The sequence below is a fragment of the Pteropus vampyrus genome, unplaced genomic scaffold (assembly GCF_000151845.1).
Source record: "Pteropus vampyrus isolate Shadow unplaced genomic scaffold, Pvam_2.0 Scaffold297, whole genome shotgun sequence".
Classification (NCBI taxonomy): Eukaryota; Metazoa; Chordata; class Mammalia; order Chiroptera; family Pteropodidae; genus Pteropus; species Pteropus vampyrus.
Genome location: NW_011889078.1, coordinates 1428721 through 1448534, shown reverse-complemented (window position 1 = coordinate 1448534; position 19814 = coordinate 1428721). Strand labels below are relative to the sequence as shown.

Here is a 19814-nt window from a genome sequence, read left to right as displayed (position 1 = left end):
TTGACTGGTGACAGCCTACTGGGTTTGGAAAGAAAAGAAAGGGTGCTCTTAATAACCAGCTTGTCCCTTCCCTTACAATAATGAAAAACTCTTAAGAGTCATCTGGGATCTATAAGTACAGCTGACCTTTGAACAGGGGTTTAAACCGTGTGAGTCCACCTATACGCAGAGTATTTTAATAAATATACAGTTGGCCCCGATATCCCTGGGGTTTTCTGTCTGTGGATTCAACCAACCAGACTGAAAACGGTATTTGCAATTTTGAGTGGGTGGTGGATGGCGCCCCTAACCCTCGTGTTGTTCAAGGGTCAACTGTAGTACACATAATTTGCCTTTTGAAAATCATCTAAAACATCTGTCATGTGGCCCATACTGGAGATGAAACGAATTCCCTTTTCCTTCCAACAACTGAGAGGTATGTCTTCTTCCTCTTTACTGTTCCTCTTTCCATTCTAGCTACAGACGCCACCATTCTGGGACTCACTGCTAACTAAAATTCTCATTTCTCACTTCAATGACTGGTTGATGACAAAGTCTATATTGGTGTTCCTTGGCCTTCCCTCTTTTCTAAGCCCCGATTTTTACCCAACGCACTAGTCAGCGGTGAAAGTAAAAAAAAAAGAGAGCTATACTTCCTTTTACTGTTAATAATCCAAATATCCTCTCCCCCTACTTCTCACAGGAAGAAGGGGATGATGGTAAACCCTTCTGTTGCAACATAACATTAGGAATATTCCATATTATGAATTTAAATAGTTTGTAGGAGACCTATCACATAATATCTACAGGAAAGTAGATCCTAAGCTAAAATGAACTTAGAATTATACCTTTAAGATATACCCCATACCTAGTTGAAGATCATTTACACCCTAGCGTTTCTTGTCATTTCTTCTTATGTTTACTTATCATTTGTCAGGGCTCTATATGGATATTACATCCTCCAGGTGCACAGCACCTGTATGCTGTATCATAATAGTCTGTGTATATGTCACTAGAGAATAAATTTGTAACTACTTTTTCATTATTGTATGCCTTGTGCCTTGCAAGATGAATGGAATTCTCAAAAATTCAGGTGCTTTTTATTAATAAATGAAATAGCACGTTAATATATTTTCAGTTATTTTGATGTATATTTTGTTGCATTTCAAACTGATGGGTTTGAATGGGTGTGCCAACATGAAAAATTATGTTGCAAAAAAACCAGATGATCCATGAAATTATATTTGGAGGTGCTCTATAACACAGGTGGCTGGAAATATTTACTTTGGGGCACTTGTCCATATGTCGGCATGACTTAGAAATCCTGAATAAAATTCATTCTTATACCTCTTCCTACTTCTGTACAGAGGTGGGACAGTGTACTGGTATGGAACCTGGTTAAGATCTTCAATTTCTACCAAAGGCATCAACCTCACTACTTGGATATCTTATTTCTAAACATATGCATTTTTCTCTCAACCAAAACCAGTGAAATTCTGGCATCGCTTTGAATCACCATATCAGAACAGAATCAGAATGCGTAACTTCAACTTCTCTGTTATCTAATTCCTTATCAAAAGCCCAGTTTTAAAAAAGTGGTAATATATTAAAGAATGTGCAATTCTTTAATTCTAGATACTAAAAGGCTATAAACTTAGATCTTTCTACCCTGATAACTTCATTTAATTACATTTCTTCATTATTATTATATTTTGGCTTTCATTAAAGTTGCCATACCAAATCCATGATTGTAACTGATATTAAAATACTGCATCATCACATCACTCATTTTACTCTAGATAATGCCTGACATAGGCAATGCTAAGGAATACTTTGCTTAGAGTAAAAAACTGAAATTCTCCTTTTTGATAAGAAGTTTATTTTTAAACTTAATTGCCTCTTACTTTTTATCTTGGTTTTCAGAAATTTCCAAGCCAAATTTGAGAATTGCCATTATAACTATATAGCAACTATTCTGTTTCTTTTTCATTATTTTTGTCATACGTGCTATTTATTGAAAGCTGCCTTAAACCTATTTTAGAATAAGGAAACAACTCTAATTTATAAATTTATCATATCTATTGACTCCTACTAAAAATACTTAAATTCTGACTACAATGATCTATGTAATAAAAATTTTAAATGTACACGAAGTGGTCTTTATAGATGACAAGTGTTAAAAATACAAACATTAGCAACTTTATTATAATGAAATACCAAAAAACTGCTTTATCTATATATTTCTGAAAAAAATAGAGATTTACATGACACTTGTAAACAATTATAAGTTTTATTTTACTAGGACATTTAGTTTTAATTTATACTACCAATATGTTGAACTCTTAAAAAGATACGCCAAGGAAAAGAGAAAATTAAATTCAAAGTAAGCAGAAGAATAAAAATCAGAGCAGAAATCAATGAAATAAGCAGAAATCAATGAAATTAAAAACAAGAAATAGAGAAAAATCACTGGAACCAAAAGCTGATCTTGGAAAAGATCGATAAAACTGACAAATCTCTAGCCAGGTTAACTCAGAAAAAGGGAGAGGGAACACAAACAACTAACATCAGAAATGAAAGAGGGGCCATCAACTGAGTCCATGACATAAACCAATTCCTTGAAAGACACAATCTACCTAAACTCACTAAAGGAGAAACATAATTAAGTTGGCCTATATCTATTAAAGAAATTGACCAATAATTAATAACCTTCCCAAACAGAAAGCATCAGGTCTAGATGGGTTCACTAGTGAATTCTATCAAACATTTAAGGATGGAATTATACTAATCCTCTATGTCTTCCAGAAAATAGAATGCAAATGAAAAACTAGATGCTCACCTGTTAATTCTGGAAACAAGGCAAGGATGCCCCCTCTCACACTCCTATTCAACATTATACTGGAAGCCCTAATACAATAAACATAAAATAAAAGGATATGCATTGGGAAGGAAGAAATAAAACTGTCTGTGTTTGCAGATGACATGACTGTCAATGTAGGAAATGCTAAAGAAACAACACAAAATTTCTGGAATAAGCGACTGTAGCAAGGTTTCAAGATACAAGATTAATACACAAAAGTCAAAGCCTACATGAGGAAAAAGGCAACGATGTCTCTTCACACTCCTTGTCAACATCATAGTGGAGGCCTTAACAAATGCAGTAAGACAAGAAAACAAATGGAATACAGCATGGGAAAAAAATAATACTGTCTTTGTTCACAGATGACATGTCTATATGGAAAACCCCAAACAAACTACGAAAAACTAATAACTAATTACAGCAAGGTTGCAGGATGCAAGGTTAATATATAAAAGTCAACTGCTTTCCAATACCTATGAACAATTAAAATTTGAAATTAAAAGAGCAATACTATTTCTATTAGTATTCAAAACATAAATAAGTGCAATAGTTATAAATCTAATGAAATATATACAAGATCTATATGAGAAAAACTATAGAATGCTGATGAAAGAAATCAAGGAATAACTAAATAAATGGAGAGATATTCCATGTTTATGAATAGGAAGACTCAAAATTGTCAAGATGTCTGTTCTCAATTTGATCTACAGATTCAATCCCAATCAAAATTCCAGCAAGTCATTTTGTAGATACTGACGAATTAACTCTAAGGTTTATATGAAAACATGTAACACCCAAAAGAGCCAATGTAATATTCAAGGACAAGGGTCCCCAACCCTTTTGGCACCAGGGACCAGTGCTTCTATGAGAATCTAACGCCTGATGATCTGAGACCACGATGCTAGCACTGGGGAGTGGCTGCAAATACACATGAAACTTTGCTTGCTAGCCTGCTGCTTACCTCCTGCTGTGTGGCTTGTTTCCTAATAGGGGTTTAGGGATCCCTGTTCAAAGAGGAAAAAAAAATGGAGGACTAGACAATACCTGATTTTTAAGACTTACAATAAAGCTACAGTAATTAAGATTGTGTACTCGCCAAAAAGTAGACAAATATATCAACGGAACAGAAAAGAGTGGAGAAATAGACGCACACAAAGTCAAAAGATCTCTGACAGAAAAGCAAATGCGATTCAATGGAAAAAGACAGTCTTTTCAAAAAATTGTGCTAGAACAGCTGGACATCTATCTACATGCAAAAAAATGAATCTACACACAGACAACTTTCACATGTATTAACTAAAAATGGACGACAGACCTAAATGTAAAATGCAAAACTATAAAACTCTTGGGGGATAACTTATGAGAAAATTTAGATGACCTTGGGCATATTGATGACTTTTTAGATACAACACCAAAGGCGCAATCCATGAAAAAAATAATCAATGAGCTGGACTTAATTAAAAGCTTCTGTTCTTTGAAAGACATTGTCAAGAGAATGAGAAGACAAGCTATAGACTGTGAGAAAATATTTGTAAAAGACATATCCTTTAATGGATTTAAATCCATTTAAATATGTCTTTTGTATTTCCAAAAAATACAAAGAACTTTTAAAACTCAACAAAAAGAAAACAAGTAACCCAATTAAAAAAATGGGCCAAAGACCTGAACGGACACCTCACCAAAGATACAGACGGCAAGTAGTATATGAAAAGATGCTCCACAGCATATGTCATTAGAGACCTGCAAATTAAAACAACAAGATATCTATACATACCTATTAGAATGGCTGAAATCCAATACTGACAAATGCCAGCAAGAGCATGGAGCAACAGGAACTCTCATTTGTTGCTGGTGGGATTGCAATGATAATAGCCACTTTGGAAAACAGTTTGGTAGCTAGCAGTTTGTTACAAACCTAAACATACTGTTATATGATTCAGCAATCACCCTCTTTGGTATTTAGCCAACAGAGTTGAAAACTTACATCCACCCAAAACCTTCACATGAATGTCTATAGCACCTTTATTCATAACTGTCAAAAACTTGGAAGAAACCAACATGGAAGGATCTTAAGTGTATATTACTAAGTGAAAGAAGCCAATCTGAACAGGCTACACAGTACTATATTATTCCAACTCTATGATATTCTCGAAGACAATATTGTGGAGACAGTAAAAAGATCAGTGGTTGTCAGGGATTTGGGGGCAAGGAAGAAGGGATGAATAGGTGGAACATAGGTGGTTTTTAGGGCAGTGAACTATTTTGTATAATACTGTAAAATGGTAACGAGTCTTTATACATTTGTCAAAACCCACTGAATGTATAACACAAAGAGTGAATCCTAGTGCAAACTATGAACTTTAGTAATAAGGTATTTATATTGGCTTATCAATTTTAACAAATGTACCACACTAATTCAAGATGTTAATAATAGGGGAATCTGGAGGCGAGTAGCTAAGGGAGTATAGGGAAATTCTCTGTACTTTTCATCTATTTTTCAGATGTAAAATGGCTTTAAAAAATAAAGCCTATTAAAAAAAATTGAAAAAAGGCATGTATATAATGGAAAACAAAAGAAAGGGTCGCATTTAATAAAGTATGTCTGCAAAATCTTGGGAAAATTTTTGTAGCTTTGAATAACAATCTTCCATTTTTACTTCTTCATGGGTATATATAAACTGACTCAAAATAATTTAGAGATTATTTTGCATGTGCTTCAAAATATATATACATACATACATATATATATACAGTCTAACATTTATAATAGAGTATATAATACATTTGTTTGTGTGTATTAGTGTTTGCTACCAGTCAGTATGTAACCCTAGTGTGAAATTTGATTATCAGTACTTCAACATAACTGACCTTTAAAAAAAATCCATTATTTTGAAAAGTGGGTGTTTTATGAAACTTAATTACAGTTGACTACTTAATTTTCATTTTCTATTTAAGCACTCATGAACAAAAAACACAAGACTATTTTTTAAATGAATGAAACAACAACAAAAAAAGATCAAATATTTTAATAAGACAATCAGGGGTCTGTACTTCCCTCTATTTTTTTGTTTAAATTACTTATGATCCTACAGTTGCTCCAAAGAGATTACAGAAGAGCAAAATAATTATCACTAAATTTTTGGTGGATACATTTCAAGGAATTACAACATGGCAGAGCATGAGACTTAAAAGTCAAAAGCCAAAGTTCAATTTCTGGCAGTTGGTCAATTATTCAATACCTCTGAGATTCATTTTCCTCTGTAGAACGGAGGAAATTATCTATTATGTTAAATTATCTGACATAAAAAAGTTTGTTCTTTCCTTGAAAAGGAAAAAAAACCACATGTTCATATTCTTCAGCCTAGGATTATGATCTGTGGACACTATGTTTGATCGTAAAATATCTGTGAAGTATAAAGCACTCTATAAGGCACTGTAGTAAAGTGAAGCTAATTTATATAGCATCTCAAAAGGCATGTTATTTTTAAAGTGCTCCAGCATTTGCATAACGATTACAGTGTAAATATTTTCACTAAGATTAAAGAAAGAACCAGCCACAGAACTGTACATTGTAGGTTATCAATAATTACATATTAAAGGGACAATGGCATTATCAGAAGGAGTCAGGTAAAAGAATGTGAAGCTCTTTAAGGCATTTCTTTAAATGAGACGTTCTTGGCTTCACTTGATAAACTGATTTGGACTGAAACTGAATAACAATGATAAATGGCATGGCAAAAAAAACAAGACAAAATACAGAAAGTTCCAAGTCTGAGTTCCAACCCTGCCATTAACTAGGAAACATTTAACTTGTTTTGGAGCTAAGAGAGGGGTGTCTTGGTTCCTTCATTTATTAAACAAGAGTATTTCACAAAATATGTTCAGCAGAATGCTACTTCTTAGAGTTAGTTATAACTATTACCTAAAAGTATGCCAAAGTCAAAAGAATTTGAGAAATACTGGTTAAGTTTTTTAAACACATGACTTCCAGACTATGTTACATATTACACTGCATTGTGAATCTCCAAGAGGAGAACACAGTAAATTATATTTTTAACCTTATTTGACCAAGAAAGAAACCTACTAATGTATGGAATCTACTCAGAACTCTTCCAAGGTTCCTACTAGCTTGAAAGTCCTAAGTTCCATGGGAGGTTCATGAAGGACTCTGGAAAATGAAGGCCAAAGAACAGAGGAATTTTTTAAGGACTATGTTTGATTTTAGACTTTCTACTCTAATTTACATATCTGAATCTCATTATTCTCTATTTGGCTATTCTACGTGCTGTCATTGTAAGCAACTTTGAATTCTGTAGAACAAGTCAAGGTATAAACTGAGAAATGTATTAAAGAAATAAGGAATGCACCTATCCTCTCCTTTTATTTTAAACATTTTACTGTTCATGTCTGTTTGCTTCTACTCCCTGCATTTATCCTTTTGCATAGCCTATAAAGGAAAAATCTGTACAAATCTCCCAGGCTTACCTATTCACAAACTGTGTATCATATTCTCTGTTTCTTGCTATTCTAGGTCACCTTAAACCTAAAGCCAAAAGTTCAAATTACTGACATTAATCTTTGGCTTTCTCGACGACTCAAACAAAAATCTTTTCTTTTAATCTATAAAAGATTTAAAATAAACGCACATTAAACCATTTGAAGTTTTCACTTTTATTGAAGTGACTGACATATAATACAGAATTTTAACAAATCTATGAACCTATGAAATCATGAGCACAATCCAGAGAGTGAACATATCATTCATTACCCAGAAGTTTCCTAGTTATAATGCTTCCCTTTTGGCCCTCCAACACTCTTTTCCCTGTCCTAAGACAAGCACTGACTTACTTTCTGTCACTAAATTAGGTTCATGTTTACGAATTTTATGTAATCATAGATTATGTACTTTTTAAAAAATGTGGCTTCTTTTACTCTAATTATTTTGAGATTCATTACATTGTTATAATGTATCAAAAATATTTTCCTTTTTATTGCTGAATAGTATTCTGTTGTAAGGATATATTATGATTTGTTTATCCAATTCACCTGTTGATGAACATGGTGTTGTTTTCAGTTTTTGGCTATTACAAAGATGCTGCTATGAATGTTTGTGTACAATGAACATATGATTTCATTTATCCTGGGTAGTGGTTTTTCACTGTGGTTTAGTATGCATTTTTCTAATGACTATGAATGTTTAACTTATTTATTTTCTGTATATTTTTTCAGTCAAGTCTCTGGTTCAAATACTTTGGTCATTTTTTAAGCTGAGTTGTTTATTTTATTACTGGGTTTTGAGAAGTCTTTATTTCTTTGAATTTAACCTTTATGAATCTATTAAATGGGTCTTGCTATATGATAACATTTCATCTTCACAAAAGCATATGGCAGAGAAGTGAGAACATAGAGCTAGAGAATGGTAATTTCATACTTTTGGGGGGTGGGGGGGGGAAGTGGATGCAGTCTCCAAAAATTCACAATGTGTGGGAAGTTGAATGATATTCCTTATTCTAGGTATGACCAAAGACTACTCTTGAGAGCTCTCTCTGGTCATACCTGAAGTAAGGAAAACTTTTTCAAATTCTGATACTGACTAATCTTATTTGGGATGAGAAGAGGTAGGAGATGGTGATAGCTTATCTATTGAGGACTTCCTGCTACAGAATATATTTTTCCCCTGCTTTGAAGAAAAGACACCAAGGTCATAAGAACATTCTCTTAGTACATACACTGGAGAAGAGGTTGTTTAAAATAGATCAGTCAAAATCCAGCCAGAGAAATGTTCTGATTCCTAGTATAGTAAAATGTACTATACTAGGAATTTTTAAAAATTTACTGTGAGCAGAATAGTGATCAGTTAATCAAAGTCGGTTAATATAAATAATGGTAAAAAAGGATCTGTGTTGTGTATATGTTTTAAACATAGCCTTTTAACTTAAGACCTAAAATGTACAACTGTCTGTCAATCCTGATGAAGGTCTAAGAACTTTTCTTTGGGTACAAGGTTCACTGACTGAAATTTTTTTCTTTCTTGCATAAAGCATATCTTTATAAGGGATCACTTATGATTTCCAGTTTCAGTTGCTTTGAAGTAGAACAAAAAGATTTAAAGACATTTGCAAAGTAATTTTAATATTTTTTGAATTTTTTGAAAGGGTTGTTTTGTTTTTTTTTTTTTTTACTCCCTACAAATTTAAACAATTAAATCACCATCTTTATTGAGTCTTTCTGAGTTGTGTAACTTAGTTTTATAGAAACAATCTTCTTTTCCCACTCATAGGAGGGACTGTGGTTAAAAGCTAGCATTACTAGCAAGGGCTAAGCCTTGCTGAGTGTAGACCTAAGGCTATACATGTTTGCTTAGTCAGATGTTACCTTTAGATCTAATTCAGTACCTCTTAACTTTCTCCACAAGAAGTAGCAGAACAAAAATGAGGATTCAGCATCAATGAAAACTTGATTCACAACAGCTTATTAACAGCTTGTTCTTTGCTGGCTACAAAAGGAAAGAGCATTCTGATGTTACAACTCTCTCTCAAGTGGGAGCAAGAGATGAAAGAGCACATAATGCCATTTCTACCTCTAGCATACTGTGACTTTTACTTTTCTTACGTACCTGATGCTAAAGAGCACTGAATTCAATTTGACTACGCAGGTGAATAACAATAATTAAAATAAATTAAAATTTTAGCTACAAATTATTAAGTAATCCCAGAAGCCATTCCCCAACAACCAGCAAGTGAGGAAAGTCATATTTGTATTAGAAATAAAAAAGTTGCTAAGGAAAAGGTTTAAAAGGTATGGATTACTCAAATAAAAATGAGAATTCAACAATTTACTCTTTAATCTATTAGACCAAAGTTAACTACCCAAGCCACTAAAATACTCAGAATACCTAAATAAACTTAAGTGATAACATTTGCTAAAGATGTTGCAAACTGGTACGCTGTTTTTAACTTTCTACCAAAATATTAATTGCTGGATAACTGCCAAGACTTCTAAAGAAATTAATTTCTTCTAGGACTCTGTTTCAGAAAATGACGTATTGCAAAACTGCAATATAGACAATTATCAAGAGAAGTGTTCTGAGATCTCTGTATAAAAAGTCGTAATATCCTTGCTAATAAAAGTAAAAAAAATATTTACTGCTTACATGAATAAACATTTACAAATAAGTGAAGCTCAGATGGTTAAATTCTGGTGACGAGTGCAAGAGATCATGGAGAAAAATACTTCTTTAACTAATAATAACATTATAACCAGAGGTAGATAGAAGAACTTAGGAATGGTATAAACATGACACTGAAAAGTAAACATTATATAATTAGAAATTTAATAATTATGAAAAACTATGAGAAGAAATTTTATAACTAGAAATAATGAAGTTTATATGCTAGGGAAAAGGGAGAAGAACGACTTAAAAGAGATGGTCAACATTATAAGAGGACTTTTCACAGAAAATATTCCAATTTTTCTCTGTTAATAGAATTTCTTACATCAGGATAACAGAGTATGTGATTTATTAAATGGAACTATAATTTATACGTATATGCTGCTTTATCAATGATATTTAAAAACCTGATATTAACTGAGTTTCTTAGAACAACCCAATGAAGAATAGTGTATTCCATAATGACATTATTTTCTTTCTGCAAATGAATGTCCTTGATAGCACAGTTTCTTTAAATCAGAACCTATTAGGAAAGGGTGTCTTCCTTAAGTTACAGCAAAAAAAAAACAACAACAACGAAAAACTTCCAAAATGTATAGCTTTCATATAAAATCACTTAAGACCTTGAATGACAAATTCATTTCTTAGCATAAGATACTTGCCAATTAGCCCTTGAAGAAACATCTTCTTTTATGAAGAGAGCGAAATGACCAAGTCTTAAAGCAGAATTTGTTTGGGTCAGGCATGGTGGCATATTAAAGTATTTCAGACAGATAGCCTCCATTAGCACAAAATTATTTGGAAAAACACATACAATCATTAGTGTAAAATTATAAATACCATAAAGAATTTAAGTACACTTTGCCTTAAAAAACACCATTTTTTTTTTCACCAAGACAGCTATAACAGCTATTCTTTCATTTCCACATTTACTTCCAGAATTCACCACTCTCACATTCCTGTCCATTCTCCACTTAAAACATAAATCAGATCATGTCATTTATCTCCAATGACTTCTAATAATGTTGAAATTCCTATTTCTCTTGACCCCACAGTCTATCACTCTTTCCCTACTCACCCTAAGTACATTAGTCTTCTAGGTCCTCAAACACATCAACTTGTTCCTATGTAAGGCCTTTGCACTTATTAGTCCTTCTGCCTAGAATGTTTGGCCCTGTGATTTTCATAAACTGGCTCCTTCTTGTGATTCGGGTCTCAATTCAAAACAGCACCTCATCAAAGGTGATTTCCCTATCTACTTACTCCTAACCACTGAGAGCAGCTCTCTCAGCCATTCTCTATTGTCTCATATCATCCTGTTTTTGTCGTTTTCACATTACCTAAATGCCTGAAGTTATCTTGTTTTCTAATTTGTTTACTTTGTTCATTGTTACTACAATTAGCTCCAAGAGAACAGAGAGCTTACGTCTTGTTTACTACAGAATCTACGGAATTGAGCATAGCACAATATACACAAGCCACTCAATATACATGACTGAATAAGTAAATTACTTTAACTAGAATTTTCTCAAACCATAAGCTCTAGTTTCTGACCTGGGATATATTCATATACATTTGTAGCAAGATAACGTTTGTAAAGTTTTATGAATAGGATGAAACTGTGCCCTTTCCATAGGTACAATAGTTAGTTACTTTGGGTTACGCAACTTATTTTGGTAGATGAGCTTGGCATTTTCCTGGGTTTATAGCTTTAAGAACTGAGGTCAGAAAGTTAAATATAAAAATAAACTTTTAAAACCCTATAAGTCAAAGGAAATCCACAGAGCAGCTTAAATCTCAAAGCACACATAGAACTATTAACAACTGTCATAACTAAATACTGCCATTTGCAACAACACGGATGGACCTTGAGATAATCATGCTAAGCAAAATAAGCCAGACAGAAAAAGTTGAAAATCACATGATATCACTTATATGTAGGATATAAACCTAAAAGCAACAAATGAGCAGGACAAACAAACAGAGACACATGGACATGGACTATAGACTAGTGGTTAAGAGAAGACTATAGAGTAGTGGTTACTAGTGGGGTGGAGGAGGAGGAAGAGAAGGGGGGTAAAGGGGGTAAATTATAGGGGGGAAGGGGAAGGGTGAAGTGGGTAAAGGGATCAAATATATGGTAGCTGAAGGAAACGGGACTTTGGGTGGTAAATACACGATAGAATATACAGATGTCAAATGATAATGTACACTTGAAAATTATATGATTGTATTAACCAATGTTACCCCAATAAACTTAAAAAACAAAACAAAACAACTGTCATAACTTCTTAGAATTTGTTTTTAATTGTCTGTCTATTTGCATGTAGCACCTAGCATCCTGCCTGGCATACAGCAAGTACTCAAAAAATGTTTGTTGAATAGATCATAAGATCATTATTATATACTTATAGTTTAAAAAACTAGAAACCAAAATTTGTTTTAGTGCAATACATTTAAAAACTTTTTATATTAGATGATGGTCTTTGCCTTGTAAGTAAAGTCCTTTCTCCTGAAGGATATTTTCTATACAGCTCTCTGTTGTATTTCATATAAAATCATATATATTTTATATATATTATTTCCTCAGGAGATTAAGACCTCAGATAAAGAGATCTATCATAAGTCTTTTCCCACTTAGGGAGATGCTACATATAAAATGGAAAATATCATCAGTAGAATCATTTAAAGATTGAACAATTATGTTTCTATTCTTGTAGGTATAAGAAAATAGCAAGTATCAATATCAAGATGTAGAACAAAGAAAAAAATTAGGTTGTCAGTTTAACAGAAATTATGCAGGTTTACATTCCCTGCTGCACCATGCTCATTATCTATTTATATTAGCTCATTTCTAATGCTCCGTAACTTTTTAAATAATTAAAAAAGAAAGGTTTAAGTCCCTTTTCTATAAATCCAAGGTGTTATCAACATCTTTGACAGGCAGTAAGCATGTTCAGCTTTATTTTTACATTACTTTTTCAAATGTATCATATTAAATGGCAAGCAGTAGTCAGTAATAACCACATCCTAGCATACGATCAAGCTGTCATCGGAATTCAGCTCCATGTCTAGAGAATAAATAACTATAGAATACTGAAAAAAACTGAATAAGTCAAGCTCATATGGGGTAACTATAAATAATGACAAAAAAGAACTATGATAACAACATACAGAAAATCTAATATATTTGTTTCCAAATTACAGTACAATGAGAGAAAGTAAGAAGCTTTAATGCTAACAGACTCATCTAAAATTAAAAAGTTCAGAACCAAGTTACATGAAAAATGTTATTAACGGATATTTTACATAGTAAAAGAATGTCTAAATCTGTATAACTGATGGTTAGATACAAGTCTATTGTTAATAGAGTCATATATGTAGAGACAGTATTAAGGCAGTGCAACATAATAGAAATATCACAGAATCTAACTTCTGTTTACTGAATGTGTGACCTTGGGTAAATCATTAGTCTTTCTGGATTCTTAAGTTTCCTCATTTGCAAAAAATGAAGGTAATAATGCTGCCTTTGATAATTATATGTCATAATGTTACAGTGAGGGCTCAATGAGATAATGAATATGAAAGCATCTTACCAAATATAAAACCCTATATAAATACAAATTATATTAAGAGGGAGATAAAAGTTAAATTTACCTTTATATGTTCTAAAACAGCAGTGGCAACATTTGTATGGAGATCAATAAGTCTTTTTTTCTCAAGGAGTTCTGGCAGAGAACTACAAATATCAAAAAAGTGAAAAATTAACCGTTAAATTTTCTAAGAAAATGACAAAGACCTTAATAAAAACCACACTTGGGTGTTTCCTCTGAGGAAACTAAGAATAGTAAAACAGTAAAGAAAAGACAAGTTAAACTGTCTATCAACTGAATTTAATCTCTAGGCTTGAATACATACAGTATTTACCACTTTAATATGGGTGAAATGCTTCTTAGTTTAAAATAATCTGCCTCCCGAATATCATTATTTCACCATTTCACTTTCTGATTATAAGATTTGGAGGTTTAGAATAAAACTAGATCGATGGAAATATGATTGTACCCATATTTCTAAAACACATTTCCTCTCTCCTTGATGGCATTTAAAATGTCCAAAAGGAAATGCTTAACTGTTAACAGTAGCAACAATAAATTTAATAACTCGCATTACTTTATCACCAATACTATCTTCTTGGTAAAATTATCTCCATTATACAATTCTCTTATTAGTGAAAGCAGCATATGATTTGCTATATAAAAGAAGGAACAAATTAGCTTCAACATGCTAAAAACACAATTTAGTTCTTTAATCTTAAAGGCATATGCTATTATCTATTATTTCTTATTATAAAAAGTGTTAATCAACTTTTTAACCTCCTAAATGAATCTTATCAACAGAAAGACTTCAAAGAGGATACAATGCTTACTTACCTAACAGCTGATGTTAGCTTAGCAGTATTATCAGAAAGCATACTTATGGCTCCTTCATCTTCCCCTTCTAGTCCCTGGAAAGAAAAAAAGGTCCCAGCAACAACTAAAAGATCCCAAGACCAAGCATACTCAACATATTTCTAAGATCACTGATAAAGGTTTAGGTAACCTAGAAAAATAATTCTCCTTTAAGCAGCAAGCGTATGCATTTTCACAGTTATAGAAAAGTTCTAGCCACCAACAAATGGTTGGATGACTAAAAAAGGATCAGCTGGAATTTTCAGGAAAAGAAACTGGCCCAGAAACTTGCCACAGGTCATAGTAATAAACAATAAAGCTGAAATGTGAAGTTAGAACAAAGCATAGAATGAGCAGCTAAGCCACATTATATATTTTTTTCAAACCATAAATTCATATTATTCTTAAAAAAAAATTTTTTTTTTTTAAATTCTCCCCCCCGCCCCACTTCCACCCCTGACCTATGGACATTGCCATCTTCCCTTAAAAACTGGATCTCTGAAGGTGGGGCGTCTCCTCCCATGTGCTCGCGGCACACACCCGGGGCCTGGCGCATCCTCTTTAAAAAATTTTGGTCTATTCCTCAGTATTTTGATTTCTTTTTGAAAAAGATCTTTTATCTATAAATTGAAATTTTGTTATTAAAGCAATGAATGGCCCTGAATTTTTAGGAGAAAAAAAAAGTTAACCTCTTTCTCTCTCCGGATGCTCTTCCCTATAATTCCAAGAAAGCAAACAGAATCTTACCATAATGCTTTTAAGTCGTTTAACTTCATCTTCCTGTGCTCTGTAAGATTCTAGCTCTTGCTGAACTGATTCTGCAACTTCTGGGAATGGACTGAAACAGTATTGCATAGAAGAAACTATGAGTATGATATTAAAAGATTGATTTTTGTGTAAATTTTGAAATGTATACAATGAGGATTTATTACTATAAATGTACTTATTTGAATCTGAATGTTTTCTATATGCATACGCAGACAACGTTTAGCATAACTACAACTATATCTCTTGTGATATCTACGTACAGTTGACCCTTGAACAATTTAGGTTTGAAATGCAGACAACATTTAGCATAACTACAACTATATCTCTTGTGATATCTACGTACAGTTGACCCTTGAACAATTTGGGTTTGAAATGCATAGGTCCACTTATACGTTGATTTTTTTCAATAAATACAGTTGGCCCTTAGTATCTACAGGTTTTACATCCACAGGTTCAACCAACCATGATGAAAAACAATATTTTCACTTTCTCAACAGCAGCTGGTTGAATCCTCGAATGCAGAGAGTCCATTGCAGTTGTTTTCGGGGAGTCGAAAGTTATTCACAGATTTTCGACTGTGCAGGGAGGTCAGTGCCTCTAATCTCTGCACTGTTCAAGGGTAACTGCACATAACAAATACTATTTCTTTAAAATGTGTATCATAATACTTATACATCTAAACAAATATAAATTTTATTTCTATTCTTTTCATTAACTATATCACATTTTCTTTTCATCTATAAGCTATTAGAAAAAAAATAATCTAAGTAACTGAAAAACAAAAAAGTCATGGTATATCAAGCACCAATTAAATGTTATCACCCAAATTAACATATAGTATCATAGGTCCATGCAACTACAAAGGCATTATTTAAACATACTACACGCCAGTAAATTGTGAAAAAAATCTTTTAATTCTGTAAGCTTAATATGCTAGAACACTACTCGTAAAAACAGAATATAGGCCAATTATGTTGGTCTAATGCCTGATATCTTCTTCCAGGTAAGTGCAGTTTAGCAGTAATTTCCATAAACTTCTGACACAATTGATATGCAATCTCTGAGCAGTTCTAATAGAATAACTGTTGCTCGGTACTAATCTTGAACAATTCTTGATGAATATATGTTGACCACAAAATGGCTGCTAACATGAATGTTTTTCATCTACAGTCTTAGGGGAGGCCAGAAGCTTTTTCTCCTTCAAGAAAGAAAATGTCACATCTCATCAGTAATGAAACAAAAATCTCTTCCTCTTTCCCCAGCCCTGACACTTGATAGTACTTCACTAATGATCAGCACATTTTATCCAATGGACTGACAGAAAACACAGAGGTTCTGAAAGGATTTTGAGGAACATAATCTGGTTTTCTATGAAAACACCAGGCACTAAGCCCAACTTCAGCAAGTCTATGTTGGCCAAAAATAGCACTGAGCATGTAAAATGTGCTGGGTGAACTAGAAGATCCTTAAAATCTCTAGTATCTTCAGGTCTCAGAGCTAACAAACAATAATTACTGCTTACATTTATTGAGTGTTTACTGTATGCAAAACATTTTACTAATAATTTGTCTCTATTTTCTCATTTAATCCTGATCAGTCTTGGTGAGGTCAACACTATTAATTGTTAAGACCAGGGACTCTGGATCTGCCAGAACTGGGTTTTATCCCTTGTTTAACAAATGAAAGCTTAATCTTCATAACATCATTCTGAAATAAAGCATTAGGTAGAATTATCCTCACATTTTACTGCTGAGGAAACTGAAGCTCAGAGAGATTTAAGTCGCTTGTTTAACTCCATGCTGTCTCCCAGTGTCTTTGAAAAACTAAAGTTCTTAATAGTCACCTGACCTCTTGGATTGTTCCTAAACATATGTTCTAAAGAAAATATTTAAAACTTCCATATTTGAATGAAGAGATTTTTTTTTTCTTAAGCTTTTTCCTATTAGGAAATGTAAATTTTAAAGTTAACTTTAAAATGTCTTATGTAAATGTAATTTCTTGTACTTCACTATTCTGGAAGGAAATATAGGATATGGAATTCTAAAGAGAAACAAATTACTTAAAACATACTATAACAGTACCCAAAATTGCCATAGAAAGAGGAAGATAGTGGCTTTTCTCTGTAGAAAAATCAAATTCTTTGCTATAACAATATGATTTCCAGTGTTAAAGTTATAAATAACAAAAAGATAAAACATACAAAAAAATTCCAGCATGTTGAACTAAGTTTATACCTTATTTCCCTTTCAACATAAAAGAGCCTAAAGAGAACAGCCATATCAAGGACATAGGCCCCGCCGCCTCCCACCTTCCTTCCCTTCTCCTCTCTCTCTCTACATATAGACAGACAGTAGACAGATTAGATATAGTAACACTTTAAATAGTCAAAATAATAACATATTTCCATAATGGCTGATGAACAACATTCTTTTTCTTTCAGGAGAATAATTTTTTTGTTTGTTTAGAATTTCCCTGTCCATAATGACCACTAAATAACTTTTACAACAGTTGATGAGCCCATGAAATACTCTGAACTTTAAGGAGACATAGCAACGCATGGGATCTGTATATCTGCCTATGACAAGTCACATGGCAAATTTTCACAATTTTTTCACCTATTATTTCGAATGTACTTTAAATAAATCTAGTTTTCAGATTTAGGTATTCTCCATAGCAGATATATAAAACTGGGTAAACATGAAACAAAAAAGGAAAATCATACTTCAGTGTTTCCCTATCACAAAAACCTATTTTAATAAAAAGCAGGAATGGTCTTGTAGGTCAGTGAAGACAGCAATAAAATCTAGAAAGACTATCTGTAAAATCTACGAAATCACATGGTATGGGCTTGTTGAAAAGAGAAGTGCCCTTACAAAACAACCAACAAAAACCTAGGAGTCAGGAAGAAATCAGGCAATAAAGATACTTATCTATAGACTATTTACAGTTCCTACTCCTTGTGTAGATGAATTACCATGACCTTTTCGATTTTTTTTTTTTTAAATCAAATACATTAAGTCAGATGACATGTTCATTTCTTTTTAAGGAGTGAATCTTTTAATGATGTTGTTCTTACCTTCCTTTATGTTTCTGCCAAAATTTATCAACTGGAGTTAAATCATAAGACTTCTTGTTTTTTCTCTTTGGTCTAGCACCAGCTGGAGAATTTTCCACTCCTGAAGATTCTTCTAAATTAACTCTGTTTAAGTGAAAATCCTAGGAAAAAGTAATCCAGTTTTAAATAATAGTTTTCTGAATATAAGAACCATAACATTTCCTACAAGGAAAATAACATTCTTGTAGCCTTTTCTAATATTCCCAAGGATAAAAGACTCCATTCCAATGTTTTGTTACTTTTAAATGTTTGTGTTTTAATTAAAATAGTAGATGTATGGAAATAAATTTCAAAAAATAATATAAAAACCACGTTAAGGTTCTTGTGTATCCTTCCAGAAAAATATTACTCATATGCCAGCATACACATATCCTTTTAAAGAATGGGATTACATTATACATACTTTTACCTTTTCTCATTTAATAATGTGTTTTAGAGCTCTTTATCTGTACATGTATATCTACTTCATTTTTATCATGTCTATGTAGTGGCCCATATTTACCTGTATATACTCATTTAACCAGGCCTCTTGATGCTTAGTTGTTTCCTCTAACAAACAATCTTAACATTTTGACCTGTTGATTGATGAATTGCATTTTTTAAAAATTCCAATAGAAGCTACAGTAATAACAGCATTACCTTTCACATAAATTCTAAGAGCTGATCAGACCAGTAGATGCTAAATTTTTCTGCCTAGAATTATTTTTACTCCCGTTGGGCTTGATTTTTTGACATTTCTTAAAAAACCAACATACAAAAACAAAACACATGTGAGTATCTTTTCTATCCTTTCCCCCTTGTTCTTGCATTAGACATGTGGGTTCTTTCATGTAATGGCAGATTTTTATGGTTCAACTCTACTCTAAATAGTGAGCTAGAGTTGAAACATGGTTATCAATTAGTGAGTAAATGAATGACAATCAAGCAAGAAATTATATGGACTAATTAGTATGAATGAGATATAATCACTTTAGTTTGAAGACATAACGATTAAGCCTCTAGGTCTTAGCAAACCCAATGTACTGAATAGAATTTAATCTCCACTTGATAAAACAGGGTCATCAATACTGAGTCTAGATCCTGCAACTTTCTCAAATAAATCCTTTACAACAACTTCTTTCCTTGCTATTTTCCCTATGACAACCACAAAAAAAAGAGTGCAAAATATAGATGATTACTGCCATAGTTGTGTAAGTAACAAGAGTATAGTATATTATATTTCAATCTGTTAATACTGTCTTTTTTACAGACTCCTCATATTATCACGGTGTAAACATAACAGTATCCTTATTTAATTCCTCTTACTTTCCCATTCACATATCTTAACCTCATTTTACACAAATCATCCGTACAGGAAGAAAGTAAAATAAGTATATACTAACAGCTACATTTGAGAAGAACACTTGTTTTTAAAAAATTATCTAACAAAACAAAAGATACTAAAAAACATTTTCAAAGAGTTAAGTTTTTTAA

The 19814-nt window shown here is 32.6% G+C and overlaps 1 protein-coding gene across 1 annotated transcript in view; it reads right to left on the bottom strand.

The window, feature by feature from the left end:
- SCFD1 (sec1 family domain containing 1) overlaps window positions 1–19814 on the bottom strand; it is an 88597-nt gene that overhangs the window by 37595 nt on the left and 31188 nt on the right. The window contains exons 9-12 of the mRNA XM_023521159.1: window positions 18303–18442; window positions 15206–15296; window positions 14441–14514; window positions 13668–13749 (exon numbers count right to left, since the gene is read on the bottom strand). Of these exons, the coding sequence (XP_023376927.1) occupies window positions 13668–13749; window positions 14441–14514; window positions 15206–15296; window positions 18303–18442 (387 nt within the window). The remainder of the gene's footprint in view (window positions 1–13667; window positions 13750–14440; window positions 14515–15205; window positions 15297–18302; window positions 18443–19814) is intronic.